The sequence below is a fragment of the Lampris incognitus genome, chromosome 6 (assembly GCF_029633865.1).
Source record: "Lampris incognitus isolate fLamInc1 chromosome 6, fLamInc1.hap2, whole genome shotgun sequence".
Classification (NCBI taxonomy): Eukaryota; Metazoa; Chordata; class Actinopteri; order Lampriformes; family Lampridae; genus Lampris; species Lampris incognitus.
The window spans coordinates 9,062,657-9,082,656 of NC_079216.1; the positions used below are offsets into that span (position 1 = coordinate 9,062,657).

The 20,000-nt window shown below is 41.9% G+C and overlaps 1 protein-coding gene across 1 annotated transcript; it reads right to left on the reverse strand.

Moving 5' to 3' along the window:
* Positions 1-13,523: 13,523 nt before the first annotated feature.
* LOC130113994 (troponin I, slow skeletal muscle-like) lies at positions 13,524-17,538 on the reverse strand. Its single transcript, XM_056281711.1, is given in 6 exon segments — positions 13,524-13,633; positions 14,138-14,311; positions 14,741-14,830; positions 16,941-17,072; positions 17,206-17,247; positions 17,524-17,538. Coding segments are annotated over 6 exon segments (540 nt in total). The 3' UTR covers positions 13,524-13,546.
* Positions 17,539-20,000: the final 2,462 nt, after the last annotated feature.

Genomic DNA, 20,000 nt, shown 5'->3' on the forward strand with positions numbered 1-20,000 from the left:
AATAAAAGTTACTTTTTAAAAATCAAAAATCTCTCTCTCTCTCTCTCTCTCTCTCTCTCTCTCTCTCTCTCTCTCTCTCTGTCTCTCTCTGTCTCTCTCTGTCTCTCTCTCTCTCTCTCTCTCTCTCTCTCTGTCTCTCTGTCTCTCTGTCCTCTCTGTCTCTCTCTCTCTCTCTCTCTGTCTCTCTCTCTCTCTCTGTCTCTCTCTCTCTCTCTCTGTCTCTCTCTCTCTCTCTCTCTCTCTCTGTCTCTCTCTCTCTCTCTCTCTCTCTCTCTCTCTCTCTCTCTCTCTCTCTCTCTCTCTCTCTCTCTGTCTCTCTCTCTCTCTCTCTCTCTCTCTCTGTCCCTTTCCTCCTGCTGGAGCATCTGGGAGGTCACGGAGAGGAGCCTGACGAGGAAAGAGCCAAATAAGTATCATAAAGTTTAGATGGTGTCTTGGGAGAAAAAGTGCAACCCTGCGTGTCTGAAATTAAATGTCCAGGGTGTCTCCCCGCAGTGCCTGCTGGGATAGGCTCCAGCTCCCATCCCCGCCACCCTGGTAGCAGGATAAGCGGTTCAGATAATGGATGGATGGAGGAAAAATTGAATGAATTACAAACTGAGTTTTGAGCAGGACGTAACGATATGCATTCTGAAATATAAACTGACCCGAGGCCTCGTCCAACAGAGTATAAAACACAGCTCAAAATATTGAGAGAGGTAAAATACAGCTCATAGGAAGAGCTTTTGGATTTTGGGACCATAAAGAAGACACACCTGCTAGAGAGCAGCTATACTTAGTCGGCATTAGAATGGCCTGATGAGAACCTGCCATTAGAATGAGTCTGATGATCCGATCACAAGTGGACCGCACCGAGTACGTCAGTTCACACCTGCCATTAGAATGAGTCTGATGATCCGATCACAAGTGGACCGCTCCAAGTACGTCATTTCACACCTGGGATTAGAATGAGTCTGATGATCCGATCACAAGTGGACCGCTCCGAGTACGTCAGTTCACACCTGCCATTAGAATGAGTCTGACGAGCCGATCACAAGCGGACCGGTCCAAGTACGTCAGTTCACACCTGGCATTAGAACGAGTCTGATGATCCGATCACAAGTGGACCGGTCCAAGTGCGTCAGTTCACACCAGGCATTAGAATGAGCCTGATGATCCGATCACAAGTGGACCGCTCCGAGTACGTCAGTTCACACCTGCCATTAGAATGAGTCTGATGATCCGATCACAAGTGGACCGCACCAAGTACGTCAGTTCACACCTGCCATTAGAATGAGCCTGATGATCCGATCGCAAGTGGACCGGTCCAAGCACGTCAGTTCACACCTGGCATTAGAATGAGCCTGATGAGCCGATCACAAGTGGACCGCACCAAGTACGTCAGTTCATACCTGCCATTAGAATGAGTCTGATGATCTGATCACAAGTGGACCGCACCGAGTACGTCAGTTCACACCTGGCATTAGAATGAGTCTGATGATCCGATCACAAGTGGACCGCTCCAAGTACGTCAGTTCACACCTGGCATTAGATGAGCCTGATGAGCCGATCACAAGTGGACCGCACCAAGTACGTCAGTTCACACCTGGCATTAGAATGAGTCTGATGATCCGATCACAAGTGGACCGCACCAAGTACGTCAGTTCACACCTGCCATTAGAATGCGTCTCCGCGACCTCTCCAGTGACCACTTGTGATTAGGGATGGGTACCGACACCCGGTATTAAACGGGCACCGGTGCTAAATTATTAAAGACTGCAGTATTGATAAGCTCTGACGTTAACGGTTCTGCTATCAGTATTGTAGAAATTAAGAAAATGAATTTCCAATTCATTTAGGCTACATAACGTTATCGTGCACCTTTTATCTCTAACCCTTTTCTAATTTGCAACAAGATTAAGACATTTGTCTTGATGCATTTTTACTATTAAACTATATATATATATATACACTATTGTAACCCAGTTAAAACATGTGGTTATATCGGGTGATGCTATAGTATAGATAGTGTTAAAACATTTAAATAAGGTTTAGTTTAAAAGGGTTTAAGAAGGTTAAAATCATTTTAAAAAGTGTGATGTGTTTTGGTTTATTAAAGAGTATAACGTTTTCCTGGAAACTGTCTAAACCAGCATTTACGGGGGTTAATGACACGCTGCAGGAGTACCGGTCGGGGAGGTGTTTCCGCACGGACGAGAGAGGGGACGGACCGGCGGACGACGGAACCGGAAGAGAGCGGCGAGTGAGCGCGATACAGATACCTTCTGTGTTGTACGTTAAGTTTAGAGTGCCCAACCCATTATGTAATTTATATCTTAGGATTGTTTACGCAACAGTCGGGGTGAGAGTATAAATATTATATATTGTCGGAACGTGAGGGATTTCTACCCGAAATTCAAAGAGCGTTTAGTTGTGCGCTAATGCTAATGCTAAGCGCTCGACGTGTAGCATAGAGTCGTGAACGGACATTTGCTAGCTTAAGTTTAACTGGCGCCGTTGAACTGTTGGAGGGGTGAGATGCTGCTTCCCACCACCAGGGGGCAGAGCAGAGAACCTGGGACGAAGTGTGGAGCAACCAGGGCTTCACTCAGCGTGTTCGTGGCGACGCGGGAGAGAGGACAGACATCAGACGGTGATTGTGCGAGATGCCGACCTGCTGCTAAACCTGCAACCGGGACGGTTGAAGAAAGACAAACCGGGGACATCGTCTCAGGTACCACACTTGTTCTTTTGCTCGCGAAGGAGCCATTAAGTTTTGGGCCACAACGATCACAAGCACCGAAGCAGGCCTGCAACTTTATATTTTGGCTTAACATCATTTTGGCTTTGCCAGCTTTAGGGGGCAGTATCCAGGTGTGTGTGTGGGGGGGAGGGTGGGGTGGGGGGTTGGACCACTAATTATATTGGTTGAATTTAAGTGACATTGAGATTGGTTAATTGTGATTTTCTAGGAGGATCCATTTTGGTGTGAAAGTGTAGTGTTTTGTTATGCACTTAACAGTGTTGAAAAACCTTAAGAGGGTTTTCCCGAAGAAAGGGACATTCCAGTTTGAAGAAGATTCCTTTTTTTTTTCATTTTAAATCAAAACCCATTCTGAAGAAAATACTTGGCTTTCCGGAAGAGGTGGCAGCAATCTCACTTCGACCAGACATGGTACTTCTATCCAGGAGCACAAAACTATCTTGGTAGCTGAAATCCCAGTGCCCTGGGAGAACAGGCGAGCCATCTCTAACCAGCAGAAAAAAGTACCAGGATTTGATCGATGAGGCTCTTGTATGGTATGCAACCTTATTTCCCATCGAAGTCGGCAGCCGTGGTTCCCTAGCAACATCAGTGCTCTATTTACAGACGATGGGTGTGGAACTCAAAAAAACTGAAGCAAGCCATTGGGGAGATAGCCATGTCAGCTGAAACCAGCTCAAGATAGAAGATGGAACCGTTCTGCAGGTGAAGGCTGATTTGGTCTTTGCTGACCCACTCAGGCGGAGCATACAGGCTAAGGGGTGAAATGCTTGTGACCCTGAAATACCTGCAGAAGGTTTCAGCGCAATGCGAATGCCGTCAAGGAATACCACCAAGAGGAGTAACTTGCAGCACCTTCAGTAGCTCCTGCAGTTTCTGCTTGTAGCAAAACATCGCTGATGTTTATTTCACCTGACAGTAGTGTCGTCTCTATCTTTGCATCGAAAAGACAAATAATATGCAACACTTAAAAAAATAACCTGCCTGTAAGTATTAATTAAATATCCCACATAATAGCAATAAATCATGAATATAACTAATGGGGCAGTCATTTTTACCACTGCCAATATAAACAAATGAAGGCGTTCAGTTAGCCAGGACAGTTGTAGGTTAGCCACATTTAATCTCAGTTTTCCAGAGGAGGAGATCCTGGATTTCTTCTGCATACGTTTTTATACTATTAGTGATACAGACAGATGAGTGGAACATTCTAGATTAGAGTCAGTACCATCGGTACTGGTCTAAAGTTGTATTACCGTGCAGGAAAAGAACCCAAAATATTAGGCCTATTCGATACACACACACACACACACACACACACACACACACACACACACACACACACACAGGTTCACAGTAAATTGAAATGTATTTTTCAATAAATCTGTAAAATGAGAAGTGGCAATACTCATATCTGCCATGGTTTTCTCATCAATTTGCCCTTTGAAATGTGAAAGGAGTAGCATAGTCATGGAAGCAATGTAAATATAATGTGCTGCAGAGTTATTACAGATAGAGCCAAGATGCCGCCGTCCTAAACACCTGTTTAATTAAGTTGTAAGGGGAAGATTAATGGCCAGTTTCAGCATCGGCAGTCAAAGTATTTCACCCGTTCAAAGCTTTCATTGACACATTAAAGTTTATTACACAAAGTGATTTATGGCCCACTTCTGTTTTAACCCATGTGTGCAGTTGGGAAGATGAGAGGAAAGTCATTTATGTACACAACAGTTGTGGCAAATACATGTCTGTTTGGTGTTTGTCACCAGCAGCTTTTCTTTTTAACACATAATACCATAATACATTTATATATATATATATATATATATATAACTTATATATAACTTATATATTTTAGAAATCTTTTTCTGTTACGATCAGTAGAGGCAGACCCAAACACAGACAATGGACTTAAGTAATATAAAAAGAGGTTTATTGTAGGAATAAAGGGGAATAAGGAAGGCAGGCGAGGCAGAGGGTAGCGAGGCGATGGCGGCTAGCTGAGCAGGATGTTGGTTAGCAAAGCTGAGCTGAGCAGGACAGCTGGGTTTGACCTAGCACTTTCACGAACACCTCCACACCTGATGGTATTAATAAAAATAAAGAAACGATGCTTCTATGCGCCCTGTGCATTGCCTTTTATTTGCACTGCCTGTTGACAGCTCTGTCCTATCGGACTTGAACCTTTTTTTTTTTTTTTGGCACTTACTTGCGTTGTTGTGTCCTGACTAGATCCTTGCTTGTGTTGTATGTCAGATGTACGTTGCTTTGGATAAAAGCGTCTGCTAACTGACACTGTAACAGACGGACGAGGCAGTGAGCGTAGCTGGCAGAGGATAGGCTCGGGGATTTAGGAAGTGAGCAGGCAGGCAGAGGGGTAGACATGCGGACCGGAGGGTGGTGATCCTTGGAAGCACAAGGTAAATACAGGTAATGCAAACAACATGAGGAATGACTCTGAATATGCTATTGCAGAGCGGCCGAGAGAGAGATGACCACTGTAGTTGAAACAACCATCTGGTGACAAGTGGATGGAGAACCGGAGGAGATACACTGTTGAGTTGATGGAAGGCCGGTGTGCAGGTGAGGCGACTGAGCCTTCATCAGGTGGGAGCTGGCGATTGCCAATGAAGGAAGCCACACCCACACCACATACCGTATTTCCCAGACTATGAATTGCTGTTTTATTACTCGTCTGGCAGGTCCTGTGACTTAGTATATTCCAAAGTGACTTATATACAGTGTAGTTCTGTTGGACGAGTACGCTGCATTTCAGCTTAGGCCACTAGATGATGCTGTTTAATCTTGTGACTCGGTTGAAAATACTGTACTACCATATAGTAAATTTACTTATACACCGAAGCAACTTGTATATGTTTTTTCCCTCCCAACAATTTGTTTTTTTGCTGAGTGCTACTTATACTCCGGTGCGACTTGCAGTCTGGGAAATACGGTACACATACAGGGAGACAAGCAGGGGAAAGGGGAATTACATGGAAACACAAGGGAAATAACTGGAGAAACGGCCAGGGCCATGACTTTCATCGTTTATCTTGTCGTTTAAATGTAAAGACGACAAAAAGAAGAGTTTGAATTCTAATTCTGATCCTGATGTGTTAAACCTCACTAGCTAAAGCAAGTCTTCAGGGCCAGTTTGCATAAATTCATACGTGCATTCAACTCAGAATGAGAAATCTCATACAAACACATGTTATGGAAGAAAACAGATTTACTCAATAGACTTGCATTGACAAGCAAGTTTCTGAACATAACTAAGACTTCAAGGACAAACATGAAAAATGTTTGACCACCTAATCCAAAGCATATAAACAGAATAAAACTCAATACACTGAATTTGCTGTATCCTAGAATGGTTGTACAATATGAGCAAACCTACACCTTAAGATGAAATGGACGTGCTATTAGAGATGAAGAAACCAAAGTGTGAGACGGAGTTGGCTGGCTGAAGGAGGATATGGAAAAATCAGTCAGGTGGCCCAGTGGTCAGCACTGTTGCCTCACAGCAAGAAGGTCCTGGGTTCAAACCCCAGGCCATCCCAGGTCCTTTCTGTGTGGAGTATGCATGTTCTCCCCGTGTCTGCGGTGGGTTTTCTCCGGGTGCTCCGTTTTCCCCCCACCATCAAAAAGACATGCATGTTAGGGTTAATAGTCCTGTCTGTGCCCCTGAGCAAGGCAGTGGAAAGAAGAACTGGAGTTGGTCCCCGGGTGCTGCAGCTGCACACTGCTCCTATACAATAGAATGGGTTAAATGCAGATAATTAATTTCATTGTATGTATGTACAGTGGCAATAAAAAGTATGTCCTTAGTTTCTGTGTCCTGCGTGAACAGCTAACTAAAATAGTCACTCTCTAGCTGACAGTGACATTTAGTGTTTGTACATAGCATCCTTGTGATATTCAGGCTGCAAAGAGGGTGATAAAACGGCATTTATGGACTTGGATATTTGTGTAGATGCTCTTTAGTGATTTTGACAAACACCTGTTAGAGGAAGTGACAGAGAGGTGGCCCCTCCTAGCCCAGGCCATAGACTTGTGGGTGACCCTTTCAGGAAAACTATTTAAATGAGATTCATTTGGATTTTTAAGGAGTCAACTGAGAGAGGAATCCAAATAAAATCTTAACAGTAAATTGTAGAAATACATAAAGCCTGTAATCACGCTTCATATTCTTTGGCTTTTTATTTTATTTTGATTTTGAGATACTTTATTGATCCCCATAGGGAAATTATGCTCTGGATTTAACCCATCCTAGCCGTGTAGCTAGGAGCAGTGGGCAGCCGCCGTGCAGCGCTCGGGGACCAACTCCAGTTCGTCTTGCCATGCCTCGGTCAGGGACACAGACAGGAGGATAAACCCTAACATGCATGTCTTTTTTTATGGTGGGGGAAACCTGAGCACCCTGAGAAAACCCACCGCAGATACAGGGACAACATGCAAACTCCACGCAGAGGACGACCTGGGATGACCCCCAAGGTTGGACAACCCCGGGGTTCGAACCCAGGACCTTCTTGCTGTGAGTCAAGTTAAGTCAAGTCAATTTTATTTGTATAAAATATTTGTATTTGTATTTGTGAGGCGAAAGCGCTAACCACTGTGCCACCGTGCCGCCCTTACACAACATCCTTTGACTTTCTACCGTGTATTTTTCTGCAGTCTTTCCTCATCCACATTGCACAGAATGTAACTGGGATTGTAAAGCCCTATGGGACTACACTGATTTACTGTAGGGCTAAACTATTAAATCTGACTTGACTTGACCTCAACAACGGAGTCCAATCCACGAATATTGACCATTAGTACAACATTATCAGCCTGTAGCGATCAGTCTATGGGCATCTGATAGTACAACCAAATAAACTATTTTGACTTAGTTTGTAGGTTGACAATTAAAAACAATTAACACATCCATGGGAACTGTATAAATATGCTAATCAAAGTGTAGCATCCCCCCCCCAAAATTATATTACTCACCCATTTGTTATGGCTAATATAATGGGTGATGCTTTTTTTCAGGAAAGGAAATACTTTGATTAGCATAGACGATTCCCATTTCTATCTAATTTGTTAGTTTAATTTGATGTCACTTGATTTGTTTACTCAAAGAGTTAGTTTGATTTATTACTTAGTTAATTTATGAGGGATTCAATTGGCTATATCAGCACGGAGTATACAAGTAGCATGTAGAAACAGATCTTCAGTAGCTCAAAATGCAAGTGCAACTTATAGAATCGTGTGGAAAGTGTGTCGTTTGATTTGAGAGTAAAAACCAGGTCTTCCATACAATGAAACAGGAAACACCTGCAGCAGTGGGACGCTCACCCAACTTGCGAAGCTCAGCTATCACAAGCGTGGCTTTGTTTAGGGTGGAAGTCTTAATGGGCCACTTGTTTTGTTGTCCGTTTTCCCCATTGGTACAGAACAAATTGTGCAGAGATCACGGCAATTTGTTTACTATGGTATTACACAAAGTCCTATGACAATCTGTCGCTCTCAGAGCTGCTGTCCTCCTTCATCCTGCCCCAACAGTGCCCATCAGCACTCTCACATACACGCACATGCATAACTACATGCACTTCACTTACCCATATCCTGTTCCTCCCCTGACACACACACACACACACACACACACACACACAGGCGCGTTGTGAATCGTGTGTTAATGTGATAATGCAACCCAAGCCCCAAAGACGTGGGAACAAAGCCTTATAAAGGTTAGCCAGGCTTTATTTAGAGAAGAAGACTAACAGGGACAGGTGCGAGACACTTGCAAGGTTGTTTTTTTTTTTTTAAACCAGGACAGCCAGAGTTAATTCTGTGCTGTGATGGAGTGATAAAAAAAAAAGGGTGGGTAAACTCTGACCTTTAGTTAAGAGATCATCATTAAGCAACCAACCACCAAATCAGTCAGTGTTTTCAGAAACTAGTGTGTGTATTTCCACTGATACACGTTGTTTTCTGTGACTTGCATTGGCTTGATACTGCTTACTTTGACACACAGGATGAATTTGTGTAATGAAGATTTTCATCAGCCCTAAAAAAAAAGGGGGGATAAACTCTATTCGGAAAATAAAAAGTTGGGTAAACTGTATTTTACGTGCTTTTATCCTCCACTAAACCGCCGATTCTGTGTTATTGTTGCAGGAGCCAGCTGAAGGAACGGTGGACCTGTCAGTTTTGATGTCCAAAGATTGGATTTCTTCAGGATCCATTTATATTTCAGCTAAAAGGTAAAATGTAGAGTGGTGTAAACAGTTGCTCTTGAGCTAAGTCCAGCGCTATTTTTGGGCTATTTTGCTTTCCATTGGGCCATTATTAATTATATTTCTGTCTGTTGAGATGAATTTTAGTGAGCTTTGAAGTTGCTGAATGAAGAGTTGTGTGTGTGTGTGTGTGTGTGTGTGTGTGTGTGTGTGTGTGTGTGTGTGTGTGTGTGTGCGTGCTCTGTGAGGGAGTGGTGACCTGTCAGGGTGTCTCCCTCTACACACCCCAGCCCCCCATGACCCTGAATTGGGTTATGAATGAGTCTTTTTACCCGTGTGTAAAAGGGAAGCAGAAGTTGTCTATCCATGGATCGTGACAGTGGAGGTTAACAATGTCATTGTCAGAGGGTTGATTCCTACCTGGTCTACCCATCCTGAAAAATGTGCATATTCCTGAAAGCCATTTTCGAAAAAGACCACCAGACTCTCCTGTTACGGAAATCTACATCGCAGGGTCTGTGCTGAGTCAATATTGCAAACTGTTTTGAAGTCAGAACAAAATTAGTAATCAGATTTTTAACTTTTCATGTCTAAAAACCTTGAGGAAAATAAAACATTCAGAAACAATGTTTAATTGCAAATTATTAATATTGTGTTTTTTATACCTTTATCGATATTGATAACTCCATTGGCTCTAAAACTGAGGGTGTGGTCTAGTCCTCATTGATATTCATGAGCTGACCTTTGAGTGACAGGTACAAGCAAGGGTTGGTAAGGGTGGACAGGGCTACATAATTTGATGATTTCATCTGATTGGCTGTATGTAAATGAGTTTTTCTGACAGCATCAAGAGTGTCAGAAAAATGATAAGGTGAGAGAAGTTGAACTGGGGCGGCACGGTGGCCCAGTGGTTAGCGCGGTCGCCTTACAGCAAGAAGGTCCTGGGTTAAACCTCGGGGTAGTCCAACCTTAGGGGTTGTCCCGGGTCGTCCTCTGTGTTGAGTTTGCATGTTCTCCCCGTGTCTGTGTGGGTTTCCTCCGGGTGCTCCGGTTTCCTCCCACAGTCCAAAGACATGTAGGTCAGGTGAATCAGCTGTGCTAAATTGTCCCTAGGTGTGAATGTGTGTGTGTGTGTGTGTGTGTGTGTGTGTGAGTCCCTGGATAGCCGACAGCCTGGCCAGGGTGTCTCCCCGCCTGCTACCCAATGACTGCTGGGATAGGCTCCAGCATTCCCACAACCCTGAGGAGGATAAGTGGCTTGGATAATGGATGGAGGGAAGTTGAACTGGAGGAGCTCTTTTAAAAAGAGAAAGAAAAACTGAACTCTACCCTTTTTCTAGTAGAAAGAGATGGTACAAAAGGATGATGAATGAATGAATGAATGATTTATTTCAGTCATACATTTGTGTGCATATGCGACAGACAGAAAAAAAATCATCGTACATTTTTACATCAGTCCATTTCACACAACAAAACTCAATCAATCAGTGACCGAAAAAGGAATCGGCTGAAGCCCAAGGCTTATTGTTGCCTATCCTATACAGTCCTTAATTAAGCTAGAATATCAGAATTAAAAAAGGAAGAAAAAAGAAGAATTTATACTAAGTTGTAATCCTTAATTATTTTACATTTTAAAGATTTTCTGAAGCTCAACAGCGAGCTACACAATTTCAACTCATCATTAAGACCATTTCATAGTTTGACTCCCAAAACTGAAAAACATCTGAATTTTACATTGGCTCTCTCTTTACATGTTTCAAAAAATACACAACCCTCTTAAATTATAGTTTCCTTCTCTTAATTTAAAAAAATGTTGTCTACAAACAGGAAGGCTTTTACTTCTAGTTCGAAAAAGTATTTCCAATGTTTTTAGATACACAATAAGAATTTTAAGGTGCAGGACCATATGGATTAGTAGATTCATGGTAACAAACTTTATTTATTATTCTAATAGCTCTTTTCTCGTGTTTAATTATAGGGTCTATATTTTTTTTAAACATTTCCCCAAACCTCAGCACAGTATGACAGATATGGCATTATTAATGAACAATACAATATACGCAAACATTTCCTGTTCAGCAGATCCCTTGTTTTGTAAAGAAAAGCAATAGATTTAGATAATATCCATTTAATATATTCTATATGTGGCTTCCAACAGTTTATGATCTATAATCAAGCTCAAGAATTTTGTTTCAAATACTCTTTCAAGTTCAGCTCCATTTAACTTAAGTTTTATTTCACAATTAACCCTAAAACCACTGAACGCCATACATTTTGTTTTATTTTCATTTAGTGATAACTTATTAATATCAAACCATTTTTTAGCATTCTCAATTCCCTTTCTACTGTTTTCAACAATTCTTTCATGTCCTCCCCTGAACAAAATAAATTTGTATCATCAGCAAACGTAACAAATTTCAACAAATTAGATACCATAGAAATATCATTTAAATAAAGTATAAAGAACTTAGGTCCCAATACTGAGCCTTGCGGAACACCACAAGTTACTCTTCTTAGATGTGATTCAGTGTTTTCAATTTTCACATATTGAAACCTATGATTTAAATAACTTCTTAACCAGCGTGTGGGACACTTCTTATACCATAGCATTCCAATTTCTGCAAGATGATTCAAATAATAAGTGATGTTAGACGATATTAGCTTTTCAATTTCGCTCTGACTTAAAAGTTTACACAAAAGCTTACATTTGTGTATGAGAATGGTTCTATATGTTAAAATTTTGCCATGTCCTTAACATTGAAACAAAGTTTAAAACACATCTTGTACATTATAACAGCAGTCTTGGATATTGTCTTTTTTGTTCTGCCAGCATCTGTTAGTAATGCCAGTAACAGAATGGCAGGCCTCTACTGGGTGCACTAGCTGGTCCCTGAATGCTTAAGGTACATGTCAAAGAGCCCTGACCACATGACCTCCATTATTTTGAGAACAATTCCTGTTGTTAATGTAACTATTATGTCTTCCTTGATTTACAAACATCATTTAACAACTTGGCATTGCTGCTTTACATGGACAGGCTCCTGGGTTTGGCTTCAGCTCCTCTGCATTGAGTTTGCATGGGTTTTCTTCCACAGTCCAAAAACACACAATCATTAGCAGAATGGAGAGATTCTAAACCGCCCATAGTTATGAATGGTGTTGAGTGATTGGATGTTATAGCCCTCTGATGGACTAGCAAACTGTTCAGGATGTCACCCTGCTTCTTTTGAATACCTACAAAGTTGATGTCCAGAAGTGGAGCAAGTGGGTACAGAAGAAGGATGAATTCAATAATTTCATCCTTTTTCTTTCGTTCAACAACTGACAAGTCATGAAAAATATTCATATTCTCCTTGCTCAAGGGTTCCTGATCTTTGACATGTAATGACCAGCCTTTGGAGATACGTTTTGGCCGATAGCCCTACATTTTTAATTTTTTACTTTCCTATTTTATGCAGTGAAATAAACAATAAATTTTCATAACGTGATGAACCAAGAGATAATTAACAACTCTCTCTATTTTGTTCATCGAACCAATGTTCTTCTTTTCAGTTTTCAGTCATGGCTTACTAATGATCAGAGGAAACAGACAAGGCATGCCAACATTGAAGGTTTATTTCAGTGATATTTTGGGACACAGTTAAATCAATGCATTGTTTGCATCAACTCAAAAGTATTAAAATAATTGTTTTCTTTTATTTCTCTTTTCACAAAAACAATAAATATGCCTTTTCTTCTCAGTCTCCAAACAAAATGTGATTATTGTGGACATCCCACAACCCACCTGGCCACCTGCTTCAACCCACTTTTGGGTCCCAATCCATAGTTTGAAAACCACTAATATGGTGTATGGTACAGGATGAGTGATTCTAGTCTAGTTTCAATGACTATCAACATACATAATAAAGAAGAGATTTTAAAAAAGATATGTTTTGCATCACTTTTAATGTCGATCAGAGAAATTAATTTTCATGACTTTCACATACACTCCTTCTTGGTTAATCAGAATCAGAAACACTTTATTTGTCATTTCATTTCATGCACTTGTGCACATGAACTGAACCGAAACATCGTTTCCCCCAGCCCACAGCAGTGCAACACAAAGACAAAAACACACATCCGAAAACTACAAGAACACATATATCCAAACTAACACTAAACAAAAATCACTGTCCAGGAGAACGAACGCCAGCCAGGATGACTGTCGGAACTGCTGGTCTGGGCTAGCAGTTAGCTTACCCTGCCCCGCTTCCACATCCTGTCAGACTGCCCTCGGTGTTAAACACAACAAAAACAAGGATTCCGCCATACATTATGTGATGATTAATATAGTTTGTCAGAACTTCAGTCTTCCTTCTTCAACAAAACATAACATGCAAAATAAATGTATAACTATGCCTTTGAATTTGAGGTATTATGTGCTGCAACGATAGATGCTAATGTGGACTTCAGCGGTCTGCACTAAAAACTCATTTCCTATCCGCTTTTTCAGTTGTAATTCAGTCAGCTGTGTTCATAGAGAAAGAAACCTTCATAAAGAAGACATTTATGAAATCATTCAGGGTATCCACGTACACCACATCTACTGTCCAGCATTAAACAGCTTCTTCCTGCCCTCCATGCCAGACATGGCCTCCACATTCTTACGCCAGTCGGTCACCTCCTCTTTCTGTTTGTAAAAAGAAAATTATTTTTAGCAATGTTCTGTGTAAAAAAATTTAAAAAAAAGTGACAAAAAGAATAACCAGACATTGTGCATATCGGGTCATTCCTTTTTGTCACTTTCTTTGAAAAAATGCACAACGTCATCAAAGTAATCTGTGCTTGATTCAAAAATACCAGCAAGGGCTTTCATTCACACTATTTACCTTGGGGATGAAGCTTATCTTATCTTATCTTATCTTATCTTATCTTATCTTATCTTATCTTATCTTATCTTATCCCACATGGTTGCAACATTGCTGGTTCGAAGCCAGCTGGTAACCGTTGCTGCAAGTCATACCCCCCCACCCCTCTCCCCCATTTCCTGTCTGCCTCCACTGTTGATATCAAATAAAGGTATAAACACCACAAAAAAAAATCTTGAAAAAAAAAACTCTATGAATTTATCGTAAGCTGTAATACACTGTGGAATATTCCGCAACAGATTCAAGATGAAGACTTCAGCCTTTACCTTCTCTTCCTCCTTCTTGACAGTCTTGAGGTTGGCCTTGAAGTCGACAGACTCTTTGACCCTTGCACCCAGCAGGGCTCCCAGCATGGCGTCCGCCGAGATCTTCACCCTCTTGAGAGCAGGTCGCTTCATCTTGCCCTTCAGCTCAAAGATCTTCTGAGACAGGTTCTCAATCTGTGTGAAAAAGGAGATGGAATTAACCAGAGTCAATTCATTCATTCACTAATTCTCCAAACCTGATTAATCCAGTTCAGGTTCTCAGGGCGCTGGAGTCTGGCTCAGCAGGCACTTGGACGGATCACCAGTCCATCATTACCATGGGCAATTTAGACTGTCCAGTTTACCTACCATGCCTGTCTTTAGACTGCGGGAGGAAACTGGAGAACATGGAGGGAATCCAAGTAAACATGGGGAGAACATGCAAACGCCATGGGTTGAACACAGGATTCTTCTGTTGTGAGGCAACAGTGCTAACTGCACCGAGCACAACCAGTGTTATCCAAACCTGAGCTAATTAAGTCTATGCGTTAGTCTTTAAACTTCATTCGATTTGGTTAATGTGCCGACATGAGATGTTGGTAATCAAGTGAATTCACGACTTACCTCATTGTTATTCTTGGCCACCTTGACCTGGATGTCATAGCGCTCTTCATCGACGACATCAATCTTACGGTGCAATTCTTTACACAGAGCCTGAGATGAGATGAGGAGAGGCAGAGTAACGCATCGTATCAGTACAGCAAGGCACACTTTCAGTAGGAACCAAAGAAAGGCCTTCAAATGATGATCCATCAAACCTCCAACTCCATCAATTTGTTGATGGGCAAATTCACTTGGGTTGAAAGGTCCGGTTTTAATGGACAGTGATCTGAAATACAATATCTCAGACCCAAGATGGGACTGTTTGGCACCTGGCTCCATTTTCCTACTTTATCAGTTCTTGGCTGTTGAAAACAACCAAGTGTTCTGGGAATACAGTATGACTTTTCATCCAATGACCTACCTTGATGACTTTGGTTTGACCCTTGCAATCATTAATATTGGCTGCTTGGAATGTAAGTCATACTTGAACCCATCTACTTTAGGGCCATTCTCCATTTTCTTTGGACACTATGTAAAATACTGTAACAGTGCATGTACAGAGGTATGTATGGCATTCCATCCAAAAGAATAGCAATCTTCAGCAAGGTGCCACTGACAGTCATGTGTATGCAGCTTTTCCAATTCCCCCCCCCCTTTTTCTCTCCAATTGTATCCGGCCAATTACCCCATTCGTCTGAGCTGTCCCAATCTCTGCTCCACCCCTTCTGCCGATCCAGGGAGGGCTGCAGACTACCACATGCCTCTTCTGATACATGTGGAGTTGCCAGCCGCTTCTTTTTCACCTAACAGTGAGGTGTTTCGCCAGGGGGGATTTAATGTGTGGGAGGATCGCGCTATTCCCCCCCAGTTCCCCCTCTCCCCCAAACAGGCGCCCCGACCGACCAAAGGAGGTGCTCGTGCAGTGACCAGGACACATACCCACATCCTGCTTCCCACCCGCAGACACGGCCAATTGTGTCTGTAGGGACGCCCAACCAAGCCGGAGATAACACGGGGATTCAAACCAACGATCCCTGTGTTGGTAGGCAACGGAATAGACTGCTACGCTACCCGGTTGCCCCAGCTTTTCCAATTCTAACTAACCACTACATTAGTTGATTTCAACCGTTAATCTATTGAGTTGTAGGTGTGCTAATGTGTTCAATCAGGAAGCTGCCGTAGAGTAAAAACCTCTGTATGCATGGCTGTCACGAGCACAGCGTTGGACACTACTGCAAAAGAGGGGCCGCTAACACATTGCATCAGGTGGCTTAGACTATGTTCAGACTGCAGATGAATCTGATTAAAGTGCATCTGAAACCGCAGGCTATGAAGAATGGAGGTGTATCCACTGACTCACGCCATAGCAATGTCTATTCATGGTGCTGAACTCCTCCATCATACCAGACAGAATCAACGACAGAGGAGGTTGACGGCTGAGGTTATACGCAGCCGTGTTTCACGCTGCAGTCGCAGCCAGTTATGCGTCTGATTATGTGACCTTGCGTTTAAAATAACCTACTTCCGCCAGGATATGGCAGTTAGATATGGTTAAGTTTAGACATTGCGTTGGAGATAGTCAAGTTCAACTCTGATCCGGTGTTGATTGCACCTTATTGCACCTTACTTTCATCCATCCATCCATTATCCAAGCCGCTTATCCCAACCAGCGTGGCGGGATGTTGGAGCCTATCCCAGTAGTCATTGGGCGGCAGGCAGGAAGACACCCTGGACAAGCTGACCTTGCTTTTAGTTTTATTTTATCTTGGTTTATATTTGATTTATTATTCTTTTTAACTTTTATCTTTACTATTTACTGTTAATTTTTCCCTCTTGCACCAACAAACCAAGACAAATTCCTTATGTGTTCTTGTACTTGGCAATAAATCTGATTCTGATTAGACATGGGTTTGGTGTAGAGCAGGGTCACATAATCTGACAGGTCAATGATTTCGGTGTAACACCGGCATCATTGTGCAGAAACAGCATTGCGAGAGACGTAAAGGACAGTTTGAAATTTGATTTGAACGGGCCAGACTGAGACACATATCTACAAATGTGGATTAAATCTGATCTGCAAAAATCAGTTTCTATGTGGGTTTTTTTTTCTTCCTGTTCAGACTTGATAAAAGCAATCCGATTCCAGTCAGGATATGCCAGTAATCAGGTTTGAGCTGCCAGTCTGAACACAGCCTTACCGTCCGCGGTGCCCTGCACATACCTGCAGGTCCTGCAACGACAAACCAGACACCTTCAGTGGAGGGACTCTCTCATTCAGCACGGCCTCTCTTTCAAGCATTTTCTCCTCCTTTTCCTTCTCCAACAAGGCTGCTGCCCTTTTCAGCAGTTTGGTCTGAAAGGGTCATTCGGAATACGCTAGTTTAACTTGATCTGCTAAAGTACACTGCTGTTTTGTACACCAAGGATAGCACGATGAATATGATTTGGTGTGAAAGGTGCATCACAGTGAAAAAGGCCTTCCATACCTTCAGGAAGAGTCTGCGAGATGCTGAGAGCTTTGATTTTCTCTATGCAAGGAAACGGTTAACACGGTTTTACATGAGAATGTTGTCCCACAAATTGGCAACACAAAACATTTTCCAGCATGCTTCTTCTACATGAGGTGATCTGAGCTAATGTTGCGCAACACAGAAGCTACTCACCGGTCTGTGGGGGAAATTCAGCAATGGAAGAAAGACGAAATTAATACAAAAGTTAAAAGCGAAGTAAGCATGATGCACATATTGGGAAAAAAAGATGACTCAAATCAAAGATGTTGAAAAGTAAATTGTGTGACTATGAACTTACGCTTCAGACATGTTTGAAATTCCTTCGACTGATGGAAAAAGACAAATGGTTTGAGATACATCAGAAGAGAAGTGTCGTCCAGCTGCATATCCACATCTGAAATCTCTACACAAAAGAGATTCTAAACTCTTCACCTTACTATGAATAAACTTTATGTTGTTTTTATACTTTAGGCGTCGGAAATTTGCTGGCAAGTGTGCACAGATCATCTTTATTGCCTCTGGTTGAACAAGCTATACATGGGATTTAGTTATCCAAACCATGGTCTGGTAGCATGCCAATGCTAAGCCTTGAAATTAGCAACCCAGCCTCACCAGTGAGGGTGACACATGGTGTGGATGGAGGTGTTGTCTACTGAAGACTGGAGGCGATCCGCTTTCGGTTCAGCCAATTCAAAGTCAAGATCACTTAAATTGCGAAGATTTTGAAGTGGGAGTTCCAAAAAAGAATTGTTTTTTTCATAGTGCCATTGCATAATGTTTTATTTTAAAATCCCATGAACAAAATTTGAAATTAGGATGTTTTTTCCTAAAGCCAGTAACCAAACAGAAACATCCCAGCATGGATTTGCCATTTAAATTGCATTATAAAAGCGCCAAAGAAGGTATTGACCTGGATTTAATTCTCAGGTAAAGCCTGTGTAAATGTAAAATCAGGATTTTTGCGGAACATCAAGAAATCTTACGTTTGCAATTTCACAAGAGGTTTATGGCTGTAAATTTGGATCCTTTCTGCCGACACCTCATCCACCAGTACCTGAAGTAATATATTATATATAATAATATATATTTTATACTATACTAACACACAGTCATTTTCCCTTTAGTCCTGCATCGGAAAACATCTTAGCGTTATGACTTCTATCAGTTTTGACAGTGACAAGACAGATAAACATACCTTCTTTTTCCTCTGCAGGAAAGCTGTTGAGGTGAGCAGTCCCTGGCTTCACTGGAGAACAGGAAAACTTTCGTCAAATTTGAAGCCTCCTATGGTCTTCTGTGAGTGGCTCACCAAAATAGATTCCTCTGTCCTGACTGATAGACGGCCGGTAGCACCAAGACACTTTAACAAGACTTCCTCCAACACCCATCAGCTTTCCTGCTACACTCCCTTTGGGCATGTTGCTGGAGAGGGCAATCCAAAAGCCCATGCAGGTATTCACATAACCACCAGCAGAACCTCAACTGATATTTGTATTTATTTGTTTACCAGACTTGCAAAGTACTAAATACCACTATCATCACAATAGCTAGAACACACACTGCTAGTATATAGATATTAGTATATTAGTTAGTGATTCTTAAAAGGGGGCTCAACAAATGACCACCACTATGCAGAGAAGAAAATAATGCTCATTATTATTTCAGCTAGTGCGGAAATATCAGTTACATGGAGCATTACTCCCCCCGACTCTGAATTGGATTATGTGGCGATGGACAATGGATGGATATGACGTATGGATGGGTGATTTATAACACAATTGTGAATCCACAAAATTGAATAAATGTCAGTTTCATATGAAAAAACCCATCCGTGATGGTCTGTCTGGTATCACAAGAGATGTGGTCAGAGCAGCATCAGGTTCTTCATTTCAGTTGACAAAAGAGCGCCATCATCTGTCCTTATGGAGATGTTGCGCTATAAGGTGGCCGGCGCTTGGAATCCCTTTTAATACATGGAGGCAATTAACTGCGAGTTAATGAGATTCCTGAGCTCATAATAACACTATCCCAACTTTTTCTAGATAACATATATATTTATGCCTATATTTGCACCATCACCTCTTACAAAGTTATGACCTCTGTATAGTCTATGCTGTTGTGATTAAAGCCTATGTCTCAATAACGTTGACATAATTCTTTACAAAAGCGGTTTTATTTCACCGGATGGAATATCTTTGGATTTGAAACAAACTCAAAACGAAGATGAACAACAGAAATTGATTAACAAAGCCTTCTTTAAGTACTACTTGGTACGACATACCCTGACCCAGGTATGTGGTTAAAAAAATGGGCGGATGCTAAACCTTTATCTGATAATATCTACCATTAGAATGAGTTGGTGTGTGTCTGAATGTTTTGGGTATTTGTAGAGGAAATAAATAGTTACAGACAGCCTGTCTGTAACTCTCGAGGCCTCAACCCCAGGCTATCAACTCATCTTTATTTTTGCACCATGAAACCCATAAAAAAAAAATATATAACTGACAATGAAGTATCTTGTTTATGAATGTAAAAAAATGTTTTCAGATAATTGTTACATGGACTCACCAGTACAGAGTCACTATTTTCCACCCATCGACTGACCTTTCACCCCTCAAATTAGCACATGACAGTGAGGAGTTTCGCCAGGGGGATCCAGGGAGGATCACGCTATTCCCCTCCAGTTCCCCTTCCCCCTCAAATAGGCGCCCCGACCGACCAGAGGAGGCGCTAGTGCAGTGACCAGGACACATACCCACATCCAGCTTCCC